Here is a 19,263-nt window from a genome sequence, read left to right on the forward strand (position 1 = left end):
GTTCTATAATTCTAAACAATTCATCCTTATATTAAATATCTTTCGGTATTGGAAAAGAAATTAATTGAAACAATCGTTTACTATATGTATGTGGCATCTTTATATTAAATATTATTCTGTATTAGGATAGAAATTGAATGAAGATATCATTTGTTATTAATTTAGACTGCGAATCTTTATGCATTTATAGAAAATTTGAACGTACAAGAAGCTACAAAATGCAAACAATATGCAAGAATATATAAAAGATTGAAAGTAAAGTTCATGTTATAATATTTGCAGAATAAAATAAATTCCTATTCAGGTTCAATTTTTATAGGAACGTTCGCGAATATCTTATTTTGCATAAAGATCCGCAGGCTAGTTATTATATACACATGTAATATCCTTGCCTTAATTACTACAGTGTACTATATAATTGTAAACAATTCATCGTTATATTAGAGGAAACTGAGGTTCAATTGAAACGTTATTATTTACGATCGCAATACCTTTCAGAATGAAAAAATATATAATATTAAAGCGAGACAGTATACTCGTATATCAACATTGATTTAAACAGTGCTTTCTAATTGATTTAAACAGTAAATTCAATTAAAGTAAAGAAAAATATTCATTTAAAATTCGTTCCTGAAGGGGTTCAATTCGTTTTCTTTCACAAGAACGAGGCATCGAATAACGAACAAGCTGACGCCTCTCAAAGAAACACTTTGGCCCGTGTAATTTTCCAAACCGCGTCCAGCTGCGACCTTAGAATGGGGCTTCGCTGCCACGAGCCTCGCCATATTGCATTTGAATTCATAGGCCGCGGTTTCTGCATACCCAGACGACGGCTCTTGTTTCGCGTTAGTCATGCGTGTGCACTTTATTTATGTCGTTCGGGGAGTTTTTCGGTAACCGGGATACATTCGTTTCGGATCAAACGTGCTGCGTGACATCGCGAGAAAGACGCCTTTCCGTTGCGAAGAATTTTACGAGCTTTTTCTTGGTAAACGACGATTCGCGGCGTCCGTTAACGAGGATTGATCGCTTAAACCAGGCCTGCCCGACTCAAATAGTTTCGCGGGCCACTTCGATGACGCGTAACGATACAGCGAGCTTTAGGTAAACATATGAGTTAAAGAATAATATTAATATTGGGTTAAAAAATATAATACATATACGAAATACCGCTCGACGTCATTGTTCGTCCTCAGGGGCTGTAGCGGTGTTTATAGCTACAGTACGGGCTTAGCAACCCCGAGGTACCCGAGCTAGAGGGAAGAGATGGTTGAGAAGTAAGAGATACTGCAAACAGTATTAAAATAATGCAGGAGTCATTTAAGACGATGATAAGAAGAATGGAAATAAGGTAGTAATAAGTAAGCAGTAGTGCAATAACTTTGAATAATAAGTTACGCACTTTAAATAAACAAACGAACGAACGACGTCGTTGTTCCACTCTCCTCTATTACTAAGAGCACGTTATTCATTTATTACATAACTGTATTCAAATTACAAATGAACGTTACTGATGGTTGCCTATTGAAACCGATTCATTCAGTAACATTTGGCGTTCGTAGATATCAGATATAGAACTGGAGTTTATAATCTCACTTGCGCATTATAGCAATGACACATGCAAATTTTCATTTATTTAATATTTTTTGTATATGTACAACGAGAAACAGAAGTTTCAATAGAAATTCAAAATCGCCTGATTGCTGTGAATATTATTTTTCCTCTTAACGTATAGCAGTCTGTCTCGTCACGAACGTAATGAAATTGTAAAGCAAGACATTTGTTTAATAATTTAATTTAAATTGTTCAATCACGAATGATTAACGTTGTAATTAAAATCGATCTGAAGACGGTAACGAGTGTTTTATTGTGTTATTTTTGTGTGATTAATTAAATCATTAAATTATAAGTAAATTATTTGAAACTGTGATTTAGATTTTTCTAATTTTGCAATCATTTTGCAAGAAAACAATGCAACAATCAAAGCTCCAATCGCGCTGTGAATAAAAATATGCCAAAAGTATAAAGAGTCCGCAAATCTCACAACAAACAGCTAAGATATTATACGCGTATATTTTGTATTTTTTTTTATTAGCCAACCGTTAAAAATGCAGAGAGTAATAAATGAGCCGTTCACTGCACAAATCGGTTAGATCCACTTTTTGAAAAATCTTAAATTCAAGTGCCAGAGCATTTTGTATAGTCATAACTTTGTATATTTATAATAACTGTCCTGAATAATACAAATTAACAGCGTTAAACGACAAAATTTTCTTGGCCATTGAATAGTAAATAATTTATTTCAGAGGCCATTTTGATCGCATTTCTCAACTTTTTAACCGACTTCGAAAAGGAGGAGGTTACTCAATTCGACATTTATATTTTTTGTTTTTGTTTGACGGAGTTAATCGATTTATGCACACAACAAACACTTAAGATATTCTATTCTACTTACACTACGTACTATACACTATTCCTTAAGTCTTACTTTCAAGGGAACCATCAAACATGGTACCAATGAGTTTTGATGAAAAATCGGTGTTAAAGTTTTCAACCAAAAACTTCATCCAAGATTCCATCAAAATCCATTAATACCATGTTTGATGGTCCTTCTGTTAGTCCTGGGCGTGTGAAACATACAGCTAGGAAATTCTGCAGGTAATACGAACGCGTCAGAGCAAACGTTGAGCGATAAGTGGTCGATATTGATGATCTTTGATCTGTAAGAGTTAGGAGATTTAACGATGACGAATGGTTCTCCAGGTTCTTCGAATCCGTTCCTCCGATTGGCGTTCATCTCTCGTTCTATTTCCGTGAGCGGAGGAACGGGTGGCCAGTGATTTATGGATCTGGTAATTGAAACCGACAAGGTCTATCGTGTCACGGTTACGAAAGCTAGGGTTCGCCGCGGAAGAGGTTCCTTCATTTGGTTTGGGGAATGTCACGACTGGCGTTAACGATCCTGTGTCATCGTGGAGATGTTCCTCGGAAACGGGAAACGCGCGCGACGTGTAAATATTTCAGTTTTCTTTAAGGACACGACGAAGCTGTTCACTGGTTAGGGATGTGGAATCAGAGGACTTTAATCCTTTTCCTGTTTAAGGATACATTCTAGTGTAAACGTTTAAAACGGGGGGCTTCTTTGGGAATTAAACGGAAGGAAACTGTAAATCGTATAATGATAAATGGTTTTATACTTCATAATACGTATGTTGAAAGGTATAAAAAAATGTTGGTTGATTATTGATATGAAAACTAGATAAACAATGTAATAAGGATAAAAGTATATAAGGTTCCGTTTAAACGAATTAATTTGTTTTTCAAATCTCTTCCACTACTGTACTTACAACAAGATTATTCACGCCGTATAATTTATCCATTTGAACAGAATAACTTTTATAAAAACATTTTTTCGAAATCGAAAATAAAGAATGCCATTTTGTCATTTAAGGTTTCGTTCTCCAGAAAAACAGTTTCAAAAATTCAGCGAGTACGCGTACACGTAACTATGGTTTAGATGGATGGATCCCGATACAAGTCATGTATCACTTATGAGTAGTACTAATATCATTAGTATCAAGATGGTGTGCTGTATTACTCATTTCTGCCTACGGATTTAGAGTGAATTTAAATGAAAATAAAACATGTAATTTAGTTACTAACTTACTTTATTAATCTAGTATAATGAGTTTCTCGCGAACGAAACCTCAAATTAAAAAATTTTATACCTTATTTTCGATTTGCTTTTTCATGTAGAATCACCTCCTTCTCGATTGTACCACCGATGCTGGGACACCCTCTACCCATGCTCACATTTTAAATTGAGGCTCATAACTCCGTTTTATTTAGCCCAATAAATTTGAAATTCTTTGAAAATATTCTTGAAATGTCGCAGTTCAAAAAGATACCATTTTTTGTAATTTCTATATAACCCCTAACTTTTAAACCATACGTTACAAACATTACGATTCGATAGGAACTGATTATGGGAACTATTCGAGCTATCCCATAGCCGAGATTCCCGCGATTTGCCTTTTCGAAGTCTCGGAAACGCATAAACCACGGTGCGTTAAACTTTCGGACAACCTGGAGAAGCACTACAAGGAACTATTACGCGGGTCATAAAGGCGTTTACGGATCGACGGCGCGTAAAAGAGCCAGTCTATGAAAAGGCCACGGGGTACGAGGGGGTTATTAACCCCTCGTCGGTGATACTTTGCCGCTCTCGCGAACGTGAAATCGGAAATACAAGCCTTTCCGTCGACGGGCGGACTTCTGTGGAAACGGTGCGCGTGCCAGACACGTGTTGGAGCCGCTAACCCCGCTACTTTTTCACCCCTCTTCCGGCTCCGATATCCACGGATTCGTCGCGCTGTTTCTGTTGTCGATATTCTTTTCAGGCTTTCTGCCCATTGAAAATACCATTGTCCGCATTCGCGTCGTTGATTCTCCGCGAAGGGCGTAAACGTTGCGAAAATTACGTGTTTCAGGGTATATTTTACGACGGGGATATTGGCACAGTCGAAGGAAAGGCGTGTACAGTGTCGCTCGCAATTGTTAGGACTCTGTTCATCCTAAACAGGGAGTATTATACTTTTCTTGTCGAACATACACTACCGTGCAATTGTTAGGATCACCTTTTGGTTTATGTAGATGTTTTCTTTTTTTTTTTATTAGTTTTTTAAAGTCGCATCAACCACTACTTGGGTTATTAGCGATAACTGTGAGATTTTAAAGCTTTTAGAGAAGATTAGTGTTCATAAGAAATTTCAGGAGCTGTAGTAAACTTTTTTTATCAGTGATATTTTCCCGTATGCACTGTTTAATGTTACGTTTCATTCTCTCGTCTGAATATGTATTACAATAGAGAATGAGGTGATCAACAGTTTGAACAGTATTACAGTTGTTACAAATCGGAGGAGTAGTTTTGTTCAATAAGTATGAGTGGGTTAACTTGGCGTGGCCTAATCTAATACGAGATATTGCTACTTGCGGTCTTGTAAGTTCCAGGACGGGAGTACTTTCATAAAAATTATTTTTCAGTGATAGCTCCCGAGGAGGTACAGCTTTTTTCCACGTATTGTTCCAATATTTGTCAAGTGCTTGTTTAGCAATATTTTGTTTGCTCTCTATGGAAAGAGGTATAAATGTAGATCTTATTATTCTACATATGCAGGGTTTTGTATGAGGGGTGGGATGCAAAACAGGTGTTGTCGAAGTTTGTCTATTTCTCATAACGTAACTCCTGTTTTGTATCGTGTTAGAACATAATACAGACGTTACATAAAATCATATATGTAATACTACTATATGGCTATCTGAGAGAGAGGCGCCGTTCCAACATGACGGTTAGGAAATATATCTTTCTCTTTTTCTAAGTGTACTTTGAATGACATGCACATGCGTCAAACTGATCGCCTCTGTCAATAGGAAAATCGATTACAAGGTATAGCTCACACTGTTAGCAATTATAATCTGTTATAATCTACATATATAATTCAATAAATATGCATCAATATTCAAATATGCCTTTGAAGTTTTCTTAAAAATAGGCACGAACTTTTCGGTCAACCCAATATCGGAATCCCAGTCCATTCGTTAGACGCGTGTTTCAGACACCCAATTTTGTCTTCCTAATAATACCTACAAGTCCCGGCCCCAGCAAAACCATAAAATTGCTACGATGTACGCCAAGATAGAGAAAAGGTCAGTGACCCCAGCGAAAGTGTCTTCGTTGTCCACTTGAAACCGCCCCAAAACTGTCAGGAAACGGGGAGCAACTGGAACCGTACGAATCGCGGCGTTTCCCGACTGCAATTCGTCAAAATATACAGACGAAAAAAAATACACAAACGTTTAGGATTACCCCGATTCCGCGTTGAAACGGGCAGCAATCCCTCGGGGCTGGCGAAACGGGGGAGAGCAAGAAAGCGCGGAGGAAACGAGTCGTGCGCTGTCGTGGTTTTTTGAGTGCTCCCGAAATATCCCTGGTACCCTGGTGTACGGGGGGAGAGATAAAACGGGAGAAAAGAGAGGGAGTGAGTGAGTTGTGGTCGTAGAAGAGAGAGAGAGACGAGATGGGAATGCCAGTCTTCGGTAACTAGTCATCCTAGCAACGTGCCATCGCGGGTTCTCGCCGGTGACAAAGGTCACCAGGAGAAGAAGAAAGGCTTTGTGCTGGCCGATCGTGGCCGAACACGTGCTCGCTTGAGACTCTCGCGCGTGACTAGCGGCAAAAGTCGGCAAACGGGGTGTGTTTGATCGTGTTTGGAGCCGTGCGAAGAATAATACCCTGAGATCGAGTATTTCCCTAGAGAAATTGTAACCATTGTTCGGACTCGTGATCAACTCTGGGCATTCGTGGTCGTGATTTGTGGTAAAATGTGGTTTAGGAGATTTACTAGTAATAGATTTACTTCTCTTATGAAAACTCGTGTAGAGGGTTGCCTTTCATGAAGATCGAGAAGAGTGCTTGGTTAAAATTAACACTTTACCTATTGGCCTTTTCGAGTACGAATTTCATTGTTCATTAGATTCTGTAATTTTTTAGCGGAGTTAGGAGGACTTCCTGTATTAATGTATTATAATTTGGACTGGTACCAACTTGTACACGCTGTAGGTATGTTAATACTGAAGCTACCAAGCTACCGGTTAATTTGATTCGTGGAGTTCAAATATTTGTCTAAAGTTACTCGATTATTAACGCTGTAAGGAGCTCCTTATTTATTAGGCGTAGAAATTAATTCTGTGCCTTTCTTTCCAATCCTTTAAAATTCTAATTTAAACAGAAATATTTGAACATTATTTTGTTATTGTACGGTAAATTACTAGTCTCCATTACAATGAATCTATACATATATTGTATAACCTAAGTCTTAACCTGCTGACCATCGCAATATACATATATCTATATACAAAGATTGATAGCTAGATTCCGGGTGTTTATGCAAATTCATATCTTCACAGATGCAGATAAATAATTGAGATCTAAATGAAGCAATAAAATACAAGGATATAAAAGTATCCTATAAAAATGGTTTTAGTATCTTTTTTCTTAATGTAACAAATGGTATGGAACATGATTACAATTAAACATTAAAGACAATATAGTTTATTGTCCCTCATAACTACGCTAACAATTGTATCAGAATCATAAAGTCTTTTTTGAGAAACTCTTTAATATTGATATATTTTTGCTAATGCGGAATAGATGATAATAAAAAGAATAGAAATTTCACAAATAGTCGAATAATAATTATAGTCAACTAATTATCTTAACTAATACTGCATAACATTAATTCAAAATTTATTTCTACCTTTCATCGCTGGAATGTTTACTACTGAAGATTGTTATATAGAATATTAATACATTCTAATCTTTACATATCTCGTTTTACAAATTTCGAATGTCACTTAACAACGCGAACGGTAAAATACTTTTAATTCAACGTAGCAAAAGTTATTAAGAACGCGAAATGAACTATAAATAATTTGTTAGTCATTCGAATTAGGAATCCTACTATGAAAAGACTCCACAATAGGTAAAGTGTTAACTATTTTTTCAAAAGAATCGTGGCCTTCGATCAGTAAGAAGCTTATTAACTTGGCTTAGATCTGGGTTAGGCTCCACTAGCTAAGCATTAGAATTAGGAGTCCTACTATAAGAAAATTTCACGATAGGTAAAGTGTTAACTATTTTTCGAAAAGAATCGTGGCCTTCGATGAGTGAGAAACCTACGAATTCGAGTTCGTGATTTGTGAGAAATAGTGCCTGCAAGACTTTTAGACTTCAGAAAGAGCTTTCCTTGACACGAACGTGAAACCATTGGGTGATATAAACGGGCAATTTCACGGAGATCGAGACCCGAGACCGGCTCGAATCGATATCAGGATCGAAACGCGAGTAATCTAGCTCCGATATCACTCTAAGCGAAAGCGGTCGATGCTCATCGAGTGTGACTAGAAGCGCTTTCGAGGATGCCTCTGAAGATCGAGACTGGCACCTACACGGTGAATCCAGTGGCTAAAAAGAATGTCTCAAAGTTTCTGCTATGGAAACATTGGCGTAGGAGGTAGGACAGTTATTTCTCCGAGTGACGTGATGTCTCTTAAACTATATGCTTGCTGTCCTCCTTGACTTCTCTCGAACAATTTATCCTCTCGAATCGCGAATCCTGGTCGGTGGAACGTGGCGAGCGTTACGTTTGCAATTTTATACGCGTGCTGTCTTTTCCGCGGTATTTTCAATTTTCTGATTCAATTTTTTGACAAGATTCAGGGAGACTTTCTTCAAGTTTCTTTATTGAAGAAGTTTAAACTTCTTTGAGACTCTGAATAGGATAGTAATTTCGCGTTTACTATTTGGAGACTTGAAGAAGATGTTTTAAATAATTCTTTGTTAATTCTTTAAGAGCTTTGATATGATAACGTTTGGCGCCTGTTATACACCTTACAATCTTCATACTAAGGAGATGATTTATTTATTACTATGAAAAGGAGTTAGGTACATAGTGATCAAATAAATAATGATTTATTTCTATAATGTGTCGTTGATCAGGGTTACATGAAATATCTTACTTGATCAAAATATTATGGTGATAAATATGCATAGATTTTATTATTAGAAATAACACTCCTTTTATGGTGAATAAATTATTATTCGTAAATAAAAATTATTGATTCTTTGAAACAGAATTTAAATTGATTTAAAAATATTATTCGTTTGAATGACCAAAATTATAATATAATCGAAATTCACATAAATTCACTGAAACTTGTGATTTAATACACAGATAATAATAATTGTTATTATTGGCTGTTACTATTTCTTTTGTGACAAACCATGTTTCTTATATTAAAAGTAATCATGAATATTAAACAAGTAAAATGAATTCCTTTAATTACGTACTTTTAACTTAATGTTTTAACTTACCAAAAACAATTAAAATTAAAAACTAATCTGTTAGCCTTTCTTCATATTTTATAGGCGAGTAAGGCATAGAATGCTTTGGATTTTATGGAAATAAATGCATCGTATGAAATTCAAGACATTTTATCTTTTATTCTCCTATAAAATCTGAAAAATAGATTCCAGATTTATTTTTACTTTTATCAGTTTGTGGTATATTAAAATATATTAGGATATTTGAATTTAAAATATTAAAAAATTTGGAATTACATGATTTGAGAAAGAAAAGTAGTTACATAAATTTCTGAGATTTAAACAATATATTCGTTTATATGCCTTACATCCAATTTATGTAAATTGGTATTTACACTAGAAAACAGAATCAGAATTCCATGTTATAAATTCTAAAGAGTATTTCACATAGCACAAAGTTCATAGCAGTTTGAAACATCAAAAATTATGATTCTGTTTTGTCATATAAATAGTAATTAGCACATGTTGAAAGTAAGATGTATAAACAGATATATTATTTAGGACAAATATATTTATCAAATAAAACCGATAAAGTATGAATCTTTAATCTCTTCAAAAATATTAACAAATACGTGTTCGACTGCTTTTGTATAAAAATCACCGTTATTGACAATCACAATTCCTCCTGAAATTAAAAGATATACAATAATAAAGTGAAGCAGTATATTCTAAATATGAAAATCGATTTACAAGTAAAGATTGTTTTGGTTTATATGTATTCGGTTAAAACAACAAAAAATCCACTTAAAATTTGTCCTCAAAAAGATTAAAAAGCATTCACTATAAGTTTCGAAGGAATAGAATCGGCATACTATCGCAGAGCAAAGTTTAAAAAGAATAAAATAGTGAAAATACTATTTGCGAATTGGAAGTTAAAAATGTATCGTAACGCAATGAATGTTAACGATGGGAATACTCGTGACGTTTTAACTTCCTCTAGAGATCTAGTCCCATTCCCACGCGCGTGCGATCATATTCATAATCGACTCGTTCACGATCAAGCATGATTCGATCATTTTGCACTCTCTTTACATCGCTTCGCCTGCACGACACACGCCCTTTTAATCCGTAACCCCCCCGCAAGTACGATGGATCTACGCACGACGGATCTCGTCGAGGAAAACTGAAACTTTTCCTTCGTGGAAATTGGCCAAACTATCCATAACGGAATGACGAATCTATTTTTCCGAACTATGTGATTGGTCGTGTATGATAATAACAAGTGTGCGAACTAACAGATTGAACTTTAACGAGGAAATTGAAAATTTTGTACCGTAACGTTATCGTGACGCGTATTGTAGTTGGAGCTGTCTAGGTAATCACGAAAAGGACTGAGGACACTTGAGTAATTTTTCATGATAATTTAAATGTATTCAACGTAACAATATGTATTTGGTATTAAGAACGAGTGACGAACAACCTTACAGTTTGCAATTATTAAATATCGACGTTTCATTTGTATTTTGTATTTAATTTTTCTTTTTGTACAGAATATCCATATTTAAATTCGTCGAGGAATAAAAAAATTATTTGTATTTTTCAAGGCGTAATGTATGCTATTAATATGGCGATTGCTCTTCAAATTTTAAATAATTTTAAGTAGCCATTTCAGAAATTATTTACATGTTAGAATCTAAAAAATTGAATTATTTATCGAGCTATGTATATACGATTTATAAATGTAGGGATTTTTACCATCTCTTGTATCTTTTTAATTAATGTATCATTTGTAGAAATATTCATAACCTTCATATAAATACAATTAAACATTATTGAGTCTATATAGGGTTCCATAAATGTCTGTTTTAACAATCTTTTAATAGAGTTTCATAAACGTCTGTTTTACTTCAAATTTTAATGAATATACAATCAATCCGTAAATTTTCAAAAACCGATACATAATTTCCAAATTTTTGTAGAAATAACTCCTCTTACTTTCCAAGAAATCTATAGCAGGTATACGAATTTTTTAAACCCTTTTACTTTACCACTATGCAATTATTACTATAAAATTTAAAGAGCAGACCACGACACGCTCAACTATTGCGTTAAAAATCTATTCCTACCTCATGAATAAATGAAAGTATTCTGTGGTTACAGAGCCACTGGATACGACGTACAACTACTTATATTCGACTACAGACAGAATACAAATTTGTAAAACGTTCATTGTTCAGATTTTGAAATACAGTTTCCTTCTCTCTGTCCACGAGTACTCGAATCGAATACCGAAGTAAACAAACAGGTTGTGTCAAATTTTCTGGCTACCCGAACAGCTTCAACGACACTGTCCAATGTGGAAATTGTAAAACTTCCGAATGTACTATGAAGCACTTAATCAATTGACGTGTAATATTTGTACTTAATTAATACGAATTGGAAGGTAACTCGAACGTTCGTATCCTGCTCGACGACAATACCGATTCCTCTTTGTGCACAGATCACTTCACAATCTCGCACGTTCCTTTACTGCATGCAATTCTTGAGGGGGAATTGCACTCTGACTGATGCACAGCTTGCACTCTGTCTTGTGATTATGTGCAGCTGCCCACGAAACTACTACCACGATTATCATGCGATTAGTGCGGCGTTAGTTGGATCGAAGCAATTAATAGCAGTACAACCATTTTTAGTTTGGTTAAGAAAATATTTCTGTCAGACTGATTTTCTGCATATACATATATGTTCATTCGGTAGTTACTAATAATTAGACTGCGGATCTTTATGCAAAATAAAATCTTTTCGAACGTGCCTACAAAAATTTAACCTAAATAGGAATTTATTTTATTCTGCAAATATTATAGCATGAACTTTACTTTCAATCTTTTTTATATTCTTGCATATTGTTTGCATTTCGTAGGTTTTTGCACATTCAAATTTCCAATAATTGCATAAAAATCCGCAGTCTACTAATAATATTTAAAACATCTGACAGTTATCCTTATTTGTTATTTGTTACATTATAACATAATTTAATTTGACGAATGTAATAAATATATTTTATCATATTTTATACAAAAATTTAGATCGTCTTTTTACAGCATCTTAGGTGCAAATTATTAATTGTCTCTAGATAGCTCGATAACTGTTATGTTCACTGCAAAAGTAGTTATTATCGAAAATAAAGGAAAGGAAATTTATAACAAAATCTTGTGATAAGTTTTTTCCTATATAGTCAGTTGTTCATTACGTCAGCATTTTAAATTTATGTTCACACTTTCTATTTGTCCAGAACTTTAAATTCAACCTATAAAATATTTTACAAATTATTTGTAATGATTTAATGAAAGTATATGCAGAAAATCTGCTTGACAAAAATATTTTTATAATATCCTGATGTATCTCAATCCTTTGCACTTGGAGCCATCTCATTGCAAAGTATCCCAACAGAAATACAAATCTTTAGTCATACTCTGCTTCAATTCTAACAAAGTTTTATTATTAAGACTCATTTTGACTTTACACGACCACTGATAAAGCTAAGAATTTAATTGGATAATGTTTTAACTTATTAACTAAGCTTACACTTCTAGCTATTTTAATTTATAATGTTCTTGGCAAATGAAGTTTCTTCGTTGATCATTTTTAGGACAGTAGTCCAATTGCCGAATAAAATGTAATTTATTTGCTACGTCTTATCGAAACATTGGATTTGAATAAGATTGAAATTGAATATAATGTTTGGATACATATTATCAACTAACTGGTTTGTTCAAAATGTTTTTTCTATCTCGAAATTGTACATGCCAAGAATTCTCTTGAATTGTAATTCGAGACACGATTAACTCTTTAAAATCGAGATAAATGTTTGAAAACTTCGAAATAACCTTACTTCGATTCTTACGATTGCTTCGAATTGTTCAAATTACAAAGTTTGACAGACTTACCCCATCAGAGAACATTCGAGTGCAAAGGGTTAACCTAGAGTACCGGAAACATAACGAACCGCTCGCAAATAGCGACGAAGCTTGAACCCATCGAACTATTCTCAATACTCATCCTCGAAGCATCTCTTGATATTAAGGGGACCAGAAAGTAATGTCGTTTCTGCAGATGTCGATACTTGTTTATCATTTATCAGCTCATTATGTACCAATTCATTTTTATCAATCTGAGTTTGAAAATTTGCACACTGGATAGCAAAAGGTTGTTGGTAAAAAGTACGAACATAATTGATTAAAAATAAAAACTTGTTATGAATTTATTTGTTAGAATTTAGTGTAAAAGAAACGACATTACCTTCTGGTCTCTCTGATAATTTCGTTCACTCGATCGAAATTCGCTCTAAATCGATCGAAATTCCTCACCGAAGCCCCGAATCATCGAGTCTATAAATCGCTCACTGGCACGTTCCGTTTTCGTCGCTATTCGCGGGTGCGTCGAAGCTCCCTGTAAAAAAGTAGGTTTCTTTACGCTGGCCCGAAGAAAAAACGTGGAAGCTGGCGTTGTGTACTAACAGACACCGTCGATTTATTGCGTCCGTCTCATCTGCGTTCTGCCACCGGGTCGAAACGTAAAATTAGATTCCACGTGGGACGAGTTTACGCGGCGGTTATTTGCTTTTTAAAGTCGACGGCAACGAGACCGCTCTTGTTCCCGTGATTCACGACGATGAAACAAGTGTTTGCTCATTCGCCGACACGATTGTGCGTGAAATTGCGGGGGCACGCGCGCACGAGCCGCCAGACGAGTTTCATTCAGTGATACGTTAATTGTTCCGTACGATTCCTGAATAGAAGAATTAGTGCTACGTTGATGTTGGAAATGAGAGATGCACCCAGGTTCAGGAAGACTATTAGAAGTGTTTCACGCATCAATTTTATTTGTCAATTAATTGTGATTTTTGTTTAACAGATAATACAAGTAAATTAATTTATCGTTTAATATATACGTATGGAACAATATAAAAATCAATTTTTCATTCATTCATTCAAAATATAACGTCTGAATTTTTCTTCGGAAAATCTTGAATTTTTATGGACTGTTTTATAAGCTCAACGGAAAATGACACATGTTTTACATGTATCAAAAATTTGTCAAGTCAATTTATACCTCGGTTTGTTTGCAATCAGGAGAAAATGAAGACTAGCTTCTTTCTTTGCACTAATTTAAAAAAAATATATTCTTCTATATAACTATATTCAGATTAGAATTAAAAATCTATTCGCACATTCTAAATACGCAATTTTTATTTAAAATCGAGGTCACGATGGAAAACTTTCTCAAATGTTACGTCTTCTACCACACTGTTTGCATACATACACATCAAACTGATTTTTATTCAGGAAGGGTAGTACTTTCGAAAAATGCAATTAAAAAAAATCTATTTTTCCATTGGCTGGTCCTCTTAAGGATACATTCTAATGTAAATGTCTAAAAATAGGTGCTTCTTTACGAATTACAAAAGGAAAAGTATAAGTCGTACAATAATAAATGATTTTTATTTAACGATACATATCTTAGAGGGTAAAACAAAATTGTTCGTAGTATAATATAGTATATAGTATATAATATAGATTGACCAAAAACATGAATTTTATGTTAATTTGTAATAAGATTTTGCTTTAACTAATTTGTTTTCACAAAATAGGCTTGCTCTACTTCCAAATTCAACGACTCATATTACAATCATTAATATGAATTATTATTCACTATAATATGTATAATAATTCTTCTTATTATTCCCTATTGGCGGTAAATAAATTGTCCGGAAACTCATATAAATACGCAAATCGCAGACTCAAAGAAAGAATGAAACAAAAGAATAAAACAAGATTATTCTAATGAAGGGTTCAATTTCGCCGATGTTGATACCGGAATGAAACACGTGATGGTTTCACTGTTAATTAAAAGATAACGTGAAAGTCAACCGGACGAGATTAATTTATGGACGAGAACGCAGCGCCAGCTTTCAATTAATGACTACGATGCTTTCGAGTCTTTCGTTCGGAAAAATATCAATCCACCTGTCGGTGCAGTTTTTGTCGTCGAAGAAAGGGGGGGGGGGGGGACAAAACAGCCGGAACGACTCGAGCTCGATGCTAATTCGTTCCACTTTCACGTGGCTCCGATTCCGCCGATCATTTCCTCGCTCGAAGACACAAAAAATAACATCGTGATAATAGATCTCGATTCTTTCGTTGAATTCGAGCATGAAACCGGTATGCTTCTCTAGTTTTCCGTTTGTCGTGGATTTAGCCGAGAGTTCGAAAGCATCGAGGTATCGCAGACCTAATTCCGTGACCTGACTATATCGAGGATGATGGATTTTGAAATAAGGTCTGAGTAAAATGCGTATAAAGGTTATTCGGATGATAATCGAAGTCCATCATTCTTATATGTATTAAAAGTGGGTAATTACTTACCGTGTCAATGACTTCATTAATTTCAATGGCTTTGAGATATGTCGAAGGGTTGCAGAGCATTCCGGACCAAAGAAGAATTGTTGCTCACTCTTGTATGAGTTATTGCATCAGTTTTTTTCGACTTTTATCGTTTTTTACTACTTTATTACATGGAACGCGTGTATTAGTTCTCAAGGTGCAATTTCTATATAGCAAGAGTCAAGTTATCATCTACATGAAAATTTTAAGTATCAAATGAAAGAAAAATTTGTTTCCTATTATTCGTCAAATAAAATTAATTCATGCTATTCGAATATTTAATTTGGTTTTACTAAGTTTTATTAAAATAATTAAAATAAAGAATCTTTTGTATGATGTTGTATACGTATGTAAATAATTTTCTATCTAAATAGCCACTTTTTTCATTGTCAAATAGTTAATTCTATTACTCAAGTTCTAATTTTTATTTAAATAATGATCTTAGTTATCTATAGCTTAAAATGTCTCAAGGAGAAATAGTTTACGAGTGTTATAGAAAAAAGATAATACACAGTAGTTTTTGTTAAATCTAAATCAGGGTTTAAGATAACTAATCTCAAAATAATTGGTAATTATTTATTATTACTTCTTTTATTATATGACTTCAAAACCAAGCGTGAATCCTTAACCCATTTGCACATTAGCACAGTTTGTTGATCGCTATCGTTACAATGCACATGTGCGCATGTTAGCTTCAATGTCTTACAAAAATCTTTTGAAGCTATCATTACTAGTTTATTTATCACAAAAAGAAAAGAGAAAATACATTTTGTCAATCAGATAATTACCACGTGGATTTATGAATTTATCATTTCATATCTTATCATGTACATATATAATTAGATCCCATCTTGTTCATTATTATTAACGTACAATGAACTTAAAAAGGCAACGAATTCTTTATTTATGCCATATTAATTCTTACTTTTGTATTTTGAAATATCTTCATTTAATCAAAAACCATTTTTATGATAAAACCGAACTTTCGTGTGATGCAAATAGGTCAATGATTTGTCTGACAAACTCAAAGACCATTACACAATAACGATACAAACTTTTCTCATTTGGTTCAATCCTTGATGAAACTTAGTAATAGAATTAACTATTTGACAATGAAAAATTGGCTACTTAGATAAAAAATTATTTACACACGTATAAAACATCATACAGATTTTTTATTTTAATCATTTTAATAAAACTTAATAAAACCAAATTAAAGATTCGAAGAGCATGAATTAATTTTATTTGACGAATAATAGGAGCAAATTTTTTTTGAAATTACTAGTACATTCTCAAGATCTTAATCAATCATTCCTAATTTCGATGTTTCGACCTTTTTGTTTCATACTTCAATCTCATTGAAATTAGTATAGTCCTTTCGCAAAGTAAGGAATTGCCAACAGAAATGAATACTTAAATTCAGTCAACCCCTCGCACTTTCAAACAAAATTCAATGAAAATGAAAAAAAAAAAAGAAAAAGAACTCGGGACAAAAAGAAACGAAACTCAACAGTGTGCACGAGGACCGCGGGGAGGAGGATCGTCGACGCGCCAGCGGGCAAACACGCGGGGGCGGCGAGGTAGCGGGCCTAGAAGACGTCGGCGACTCCTGCGCCGCGACGCTGACGCCGTCGGTCCCAGGCGCCGGCGGCATCAGGTCGAATCGCCGCACGAGGCCGCTTTCCCTCGCGGTGCAACCACTTAATTACCGTCGCCTCGATCCGGATCCGAAAATCGCAACCGACATCGTCACCAGCCACCATCCTAACATGACTAGCCAGGAGAGCATCGGCAGCTGCAGTCTGGACGTCGATCAATCTGCGTCCGACCGATCAGGTTGGCTATCTCCTCGATGTGTTGCGTTTTGGCGACGAGTAACGTGCAGGCGTCGGGGCAGAATATATTGGCTGTTTAAGGTCGTTTTGCCTACCAGGTCGACTTAGTCGAATTACTCGAAGTTGGGTGCGACAGATCCGTGTCGGAATTGGGCGTTACTTGTTATTAGTCTTTATTGGAGAGATTATCGAAATGATTTTACGCGTGATCCTCATTAATCTGAATAGATCACGGCACAAGGTAGTTCCGATAATGGAATAGTTCCGTTAATAGAATAGTCCACTAGTTATACTTTCCATGAGCCTTTCACCATGGACATCCACGATCGATCATGGTTTAAGGGAGTATCCTGAATTAGGGGTCTCTAAAAAAGCGTTTTTGTGGAATTTGTTTAGGGTGGAAAAGAATCATTAAATATATAGAACTTTTAAAAATACTTTCATATATATTTAAATAGTCATGTTTAAATAGTACAAGTTTTTTCATCAAGAAATATTGAAATTGAGTCGACTGTGACGCGCATTTACACCTCAATTATATTTCAATTAAAATCTCCTATCGGCGTGCAAGATGCAGGTCGTAATTTTGATCTCAAACAAAAGAACCAAAAGAAGTAAATTAAATTATCGTTTAATATATACGTATGGAACAATATAAAAATCAATTTTTCTCATACATTTTTCTTGTAAGTGAACCAAGAAAAACTAGAAGAAATGGTAAAGTTTGAAATTATTTTACTGTATTTATCACATTAAAGCGATTTCTTCTTTCAAAAATCACGTTTCTTTTCCAAATCTGAAATAATTTCAAATTTCACAATTTTTCTGTTTTTTTCTTTTGGTTTTTCTTTTTTGTTTCAGATCGGAATTTCAATATTTCTTGATGAAAAAATATGTACAGACTATTCAAATATATTTGAAAATATTTAAAAAATATCGATACATTTATTTTTCTTTCATCCTACACAAAATTCCTAAAAAAACGCTTTCTTAGGTCTTCTAATTTAATATATTCCCTTAAATTATATTTCATATAAAATACATAGTAATACAAAGTGATACTAGTAGCTCATTCCATACATCGTGGTCTTGTTCAGTTTTAATCCTAAAACTGCCAACGATCAATACATACTCAGTCAAAATACAAGAATATATTTGAGATCGAAGTAGAAGACAACTAAAGAAATTTACCAGTATATAAACAATTAGTTCTCTACTTCAACGATCGTCACCAAAAATTTCTACAAAGGCGATGTTAAAATCTGAGCCATTTTAAAAAGAAGTTAAAAATACAACAATGAACACGATCGGTTCTATAGTTTTTCCTTATAGTGTTGAACCTGTCGTAGTCGAAGGATCGAACACAGCTCTGTACCCACCAAAGAGCTTCAGTACATTTTACACTTTCCATCTAATCCATCTATCACTCTACAAACTTCTCGAGTGGGGCTCAGGTACCTTGCTATATTTGTTCCGGCAGCTATGCTTAGTGCTTTTCAGAGACGGAAAGCCCGAACCTGCAAACACACTTCTTCGCCTCTCAAGTTAGACACGAAAACAAGAGAAGAACGGTTAGAGAAGTGGGCGGTCAATATCTTCTGTCCCGAGTGTGGTCTGCATTCTTTGTAGCGCCACGTTCACGATCGTCAAACCACGAAGTGGAACGAAAACAATCTAAGTACTAGACGCTTTTTGGACGGACCGGGTGCAAACTTTATGGAATAATAAAATGGTATAAAGAAATTTTAAAATATATTGAATTAACGTAGGAGTTGTTACGTGTATTAAGTAGATTGAATAACAATACTTGAATTATAGTATTTGTCGTAAATAGCGATGTCAGTCACTGTATTGCACTTTACGACCAACCAGTTTATTACGCCTACGGTTTAGTCTACTTGATATCCAGATGGTACATTCCTGTGTTAATTTAATTAGACTCTTGGTGACATTAACCCTTTGACGAGTGAGCATTTTTCCATAACATAAACAGTATTTTATTTCTTATATATATTTGACTACATAATTTAATGCACAAACTCGTCAGGAATTGTATATATGTTATTTATTTAATAATTATACAGGGTGAGTCACCTAACGTTAC

The 19,263-nt window shown here is 34.5% G+C and overlaps 1 protein-coding gene across 2 annotated transcripts in view; it reads left to right on the forward strand.

Moving 5' to 3' along the window:
* LOC128889459 (uncharacterized) overlaps positions 1 to 19,263 on the forward strand; it is an 88,294-nt gene that overhangs the window by 50,068 nt on the left and 18,963 nt on the right. For both annotated transcript variants that reach the window (XM_054147111.1, XM_054147110.1), the window contains exon 7: positions 16,838 to 17,160. In XM_054147111.1, coding sequence (XP_054003086.1) covers positions 16,838 to 17,160 — 323 coding nt within the window. The remainder of the gene's footprint in view (positions 1 to 16,837; positions 17,161 to 19,263) is intronic.

The sequence above is a fragment of the Hylaeus anthracinus genome, unplaced genomic scaffold (assembly GCF_026225885.1).
Source record: "Hylaeus anthracinus isolate JK02 unplaced genomic scaffold, UHH_iyHylAnth1.0_haploid 11997, whole genome shotgun sequence".
NCBI lineage: Eukaryota > Metazoa > Arthropoda > Insecta > Hymenoptera > Colletidae > Hylaeus > Hylaeus anthracinus.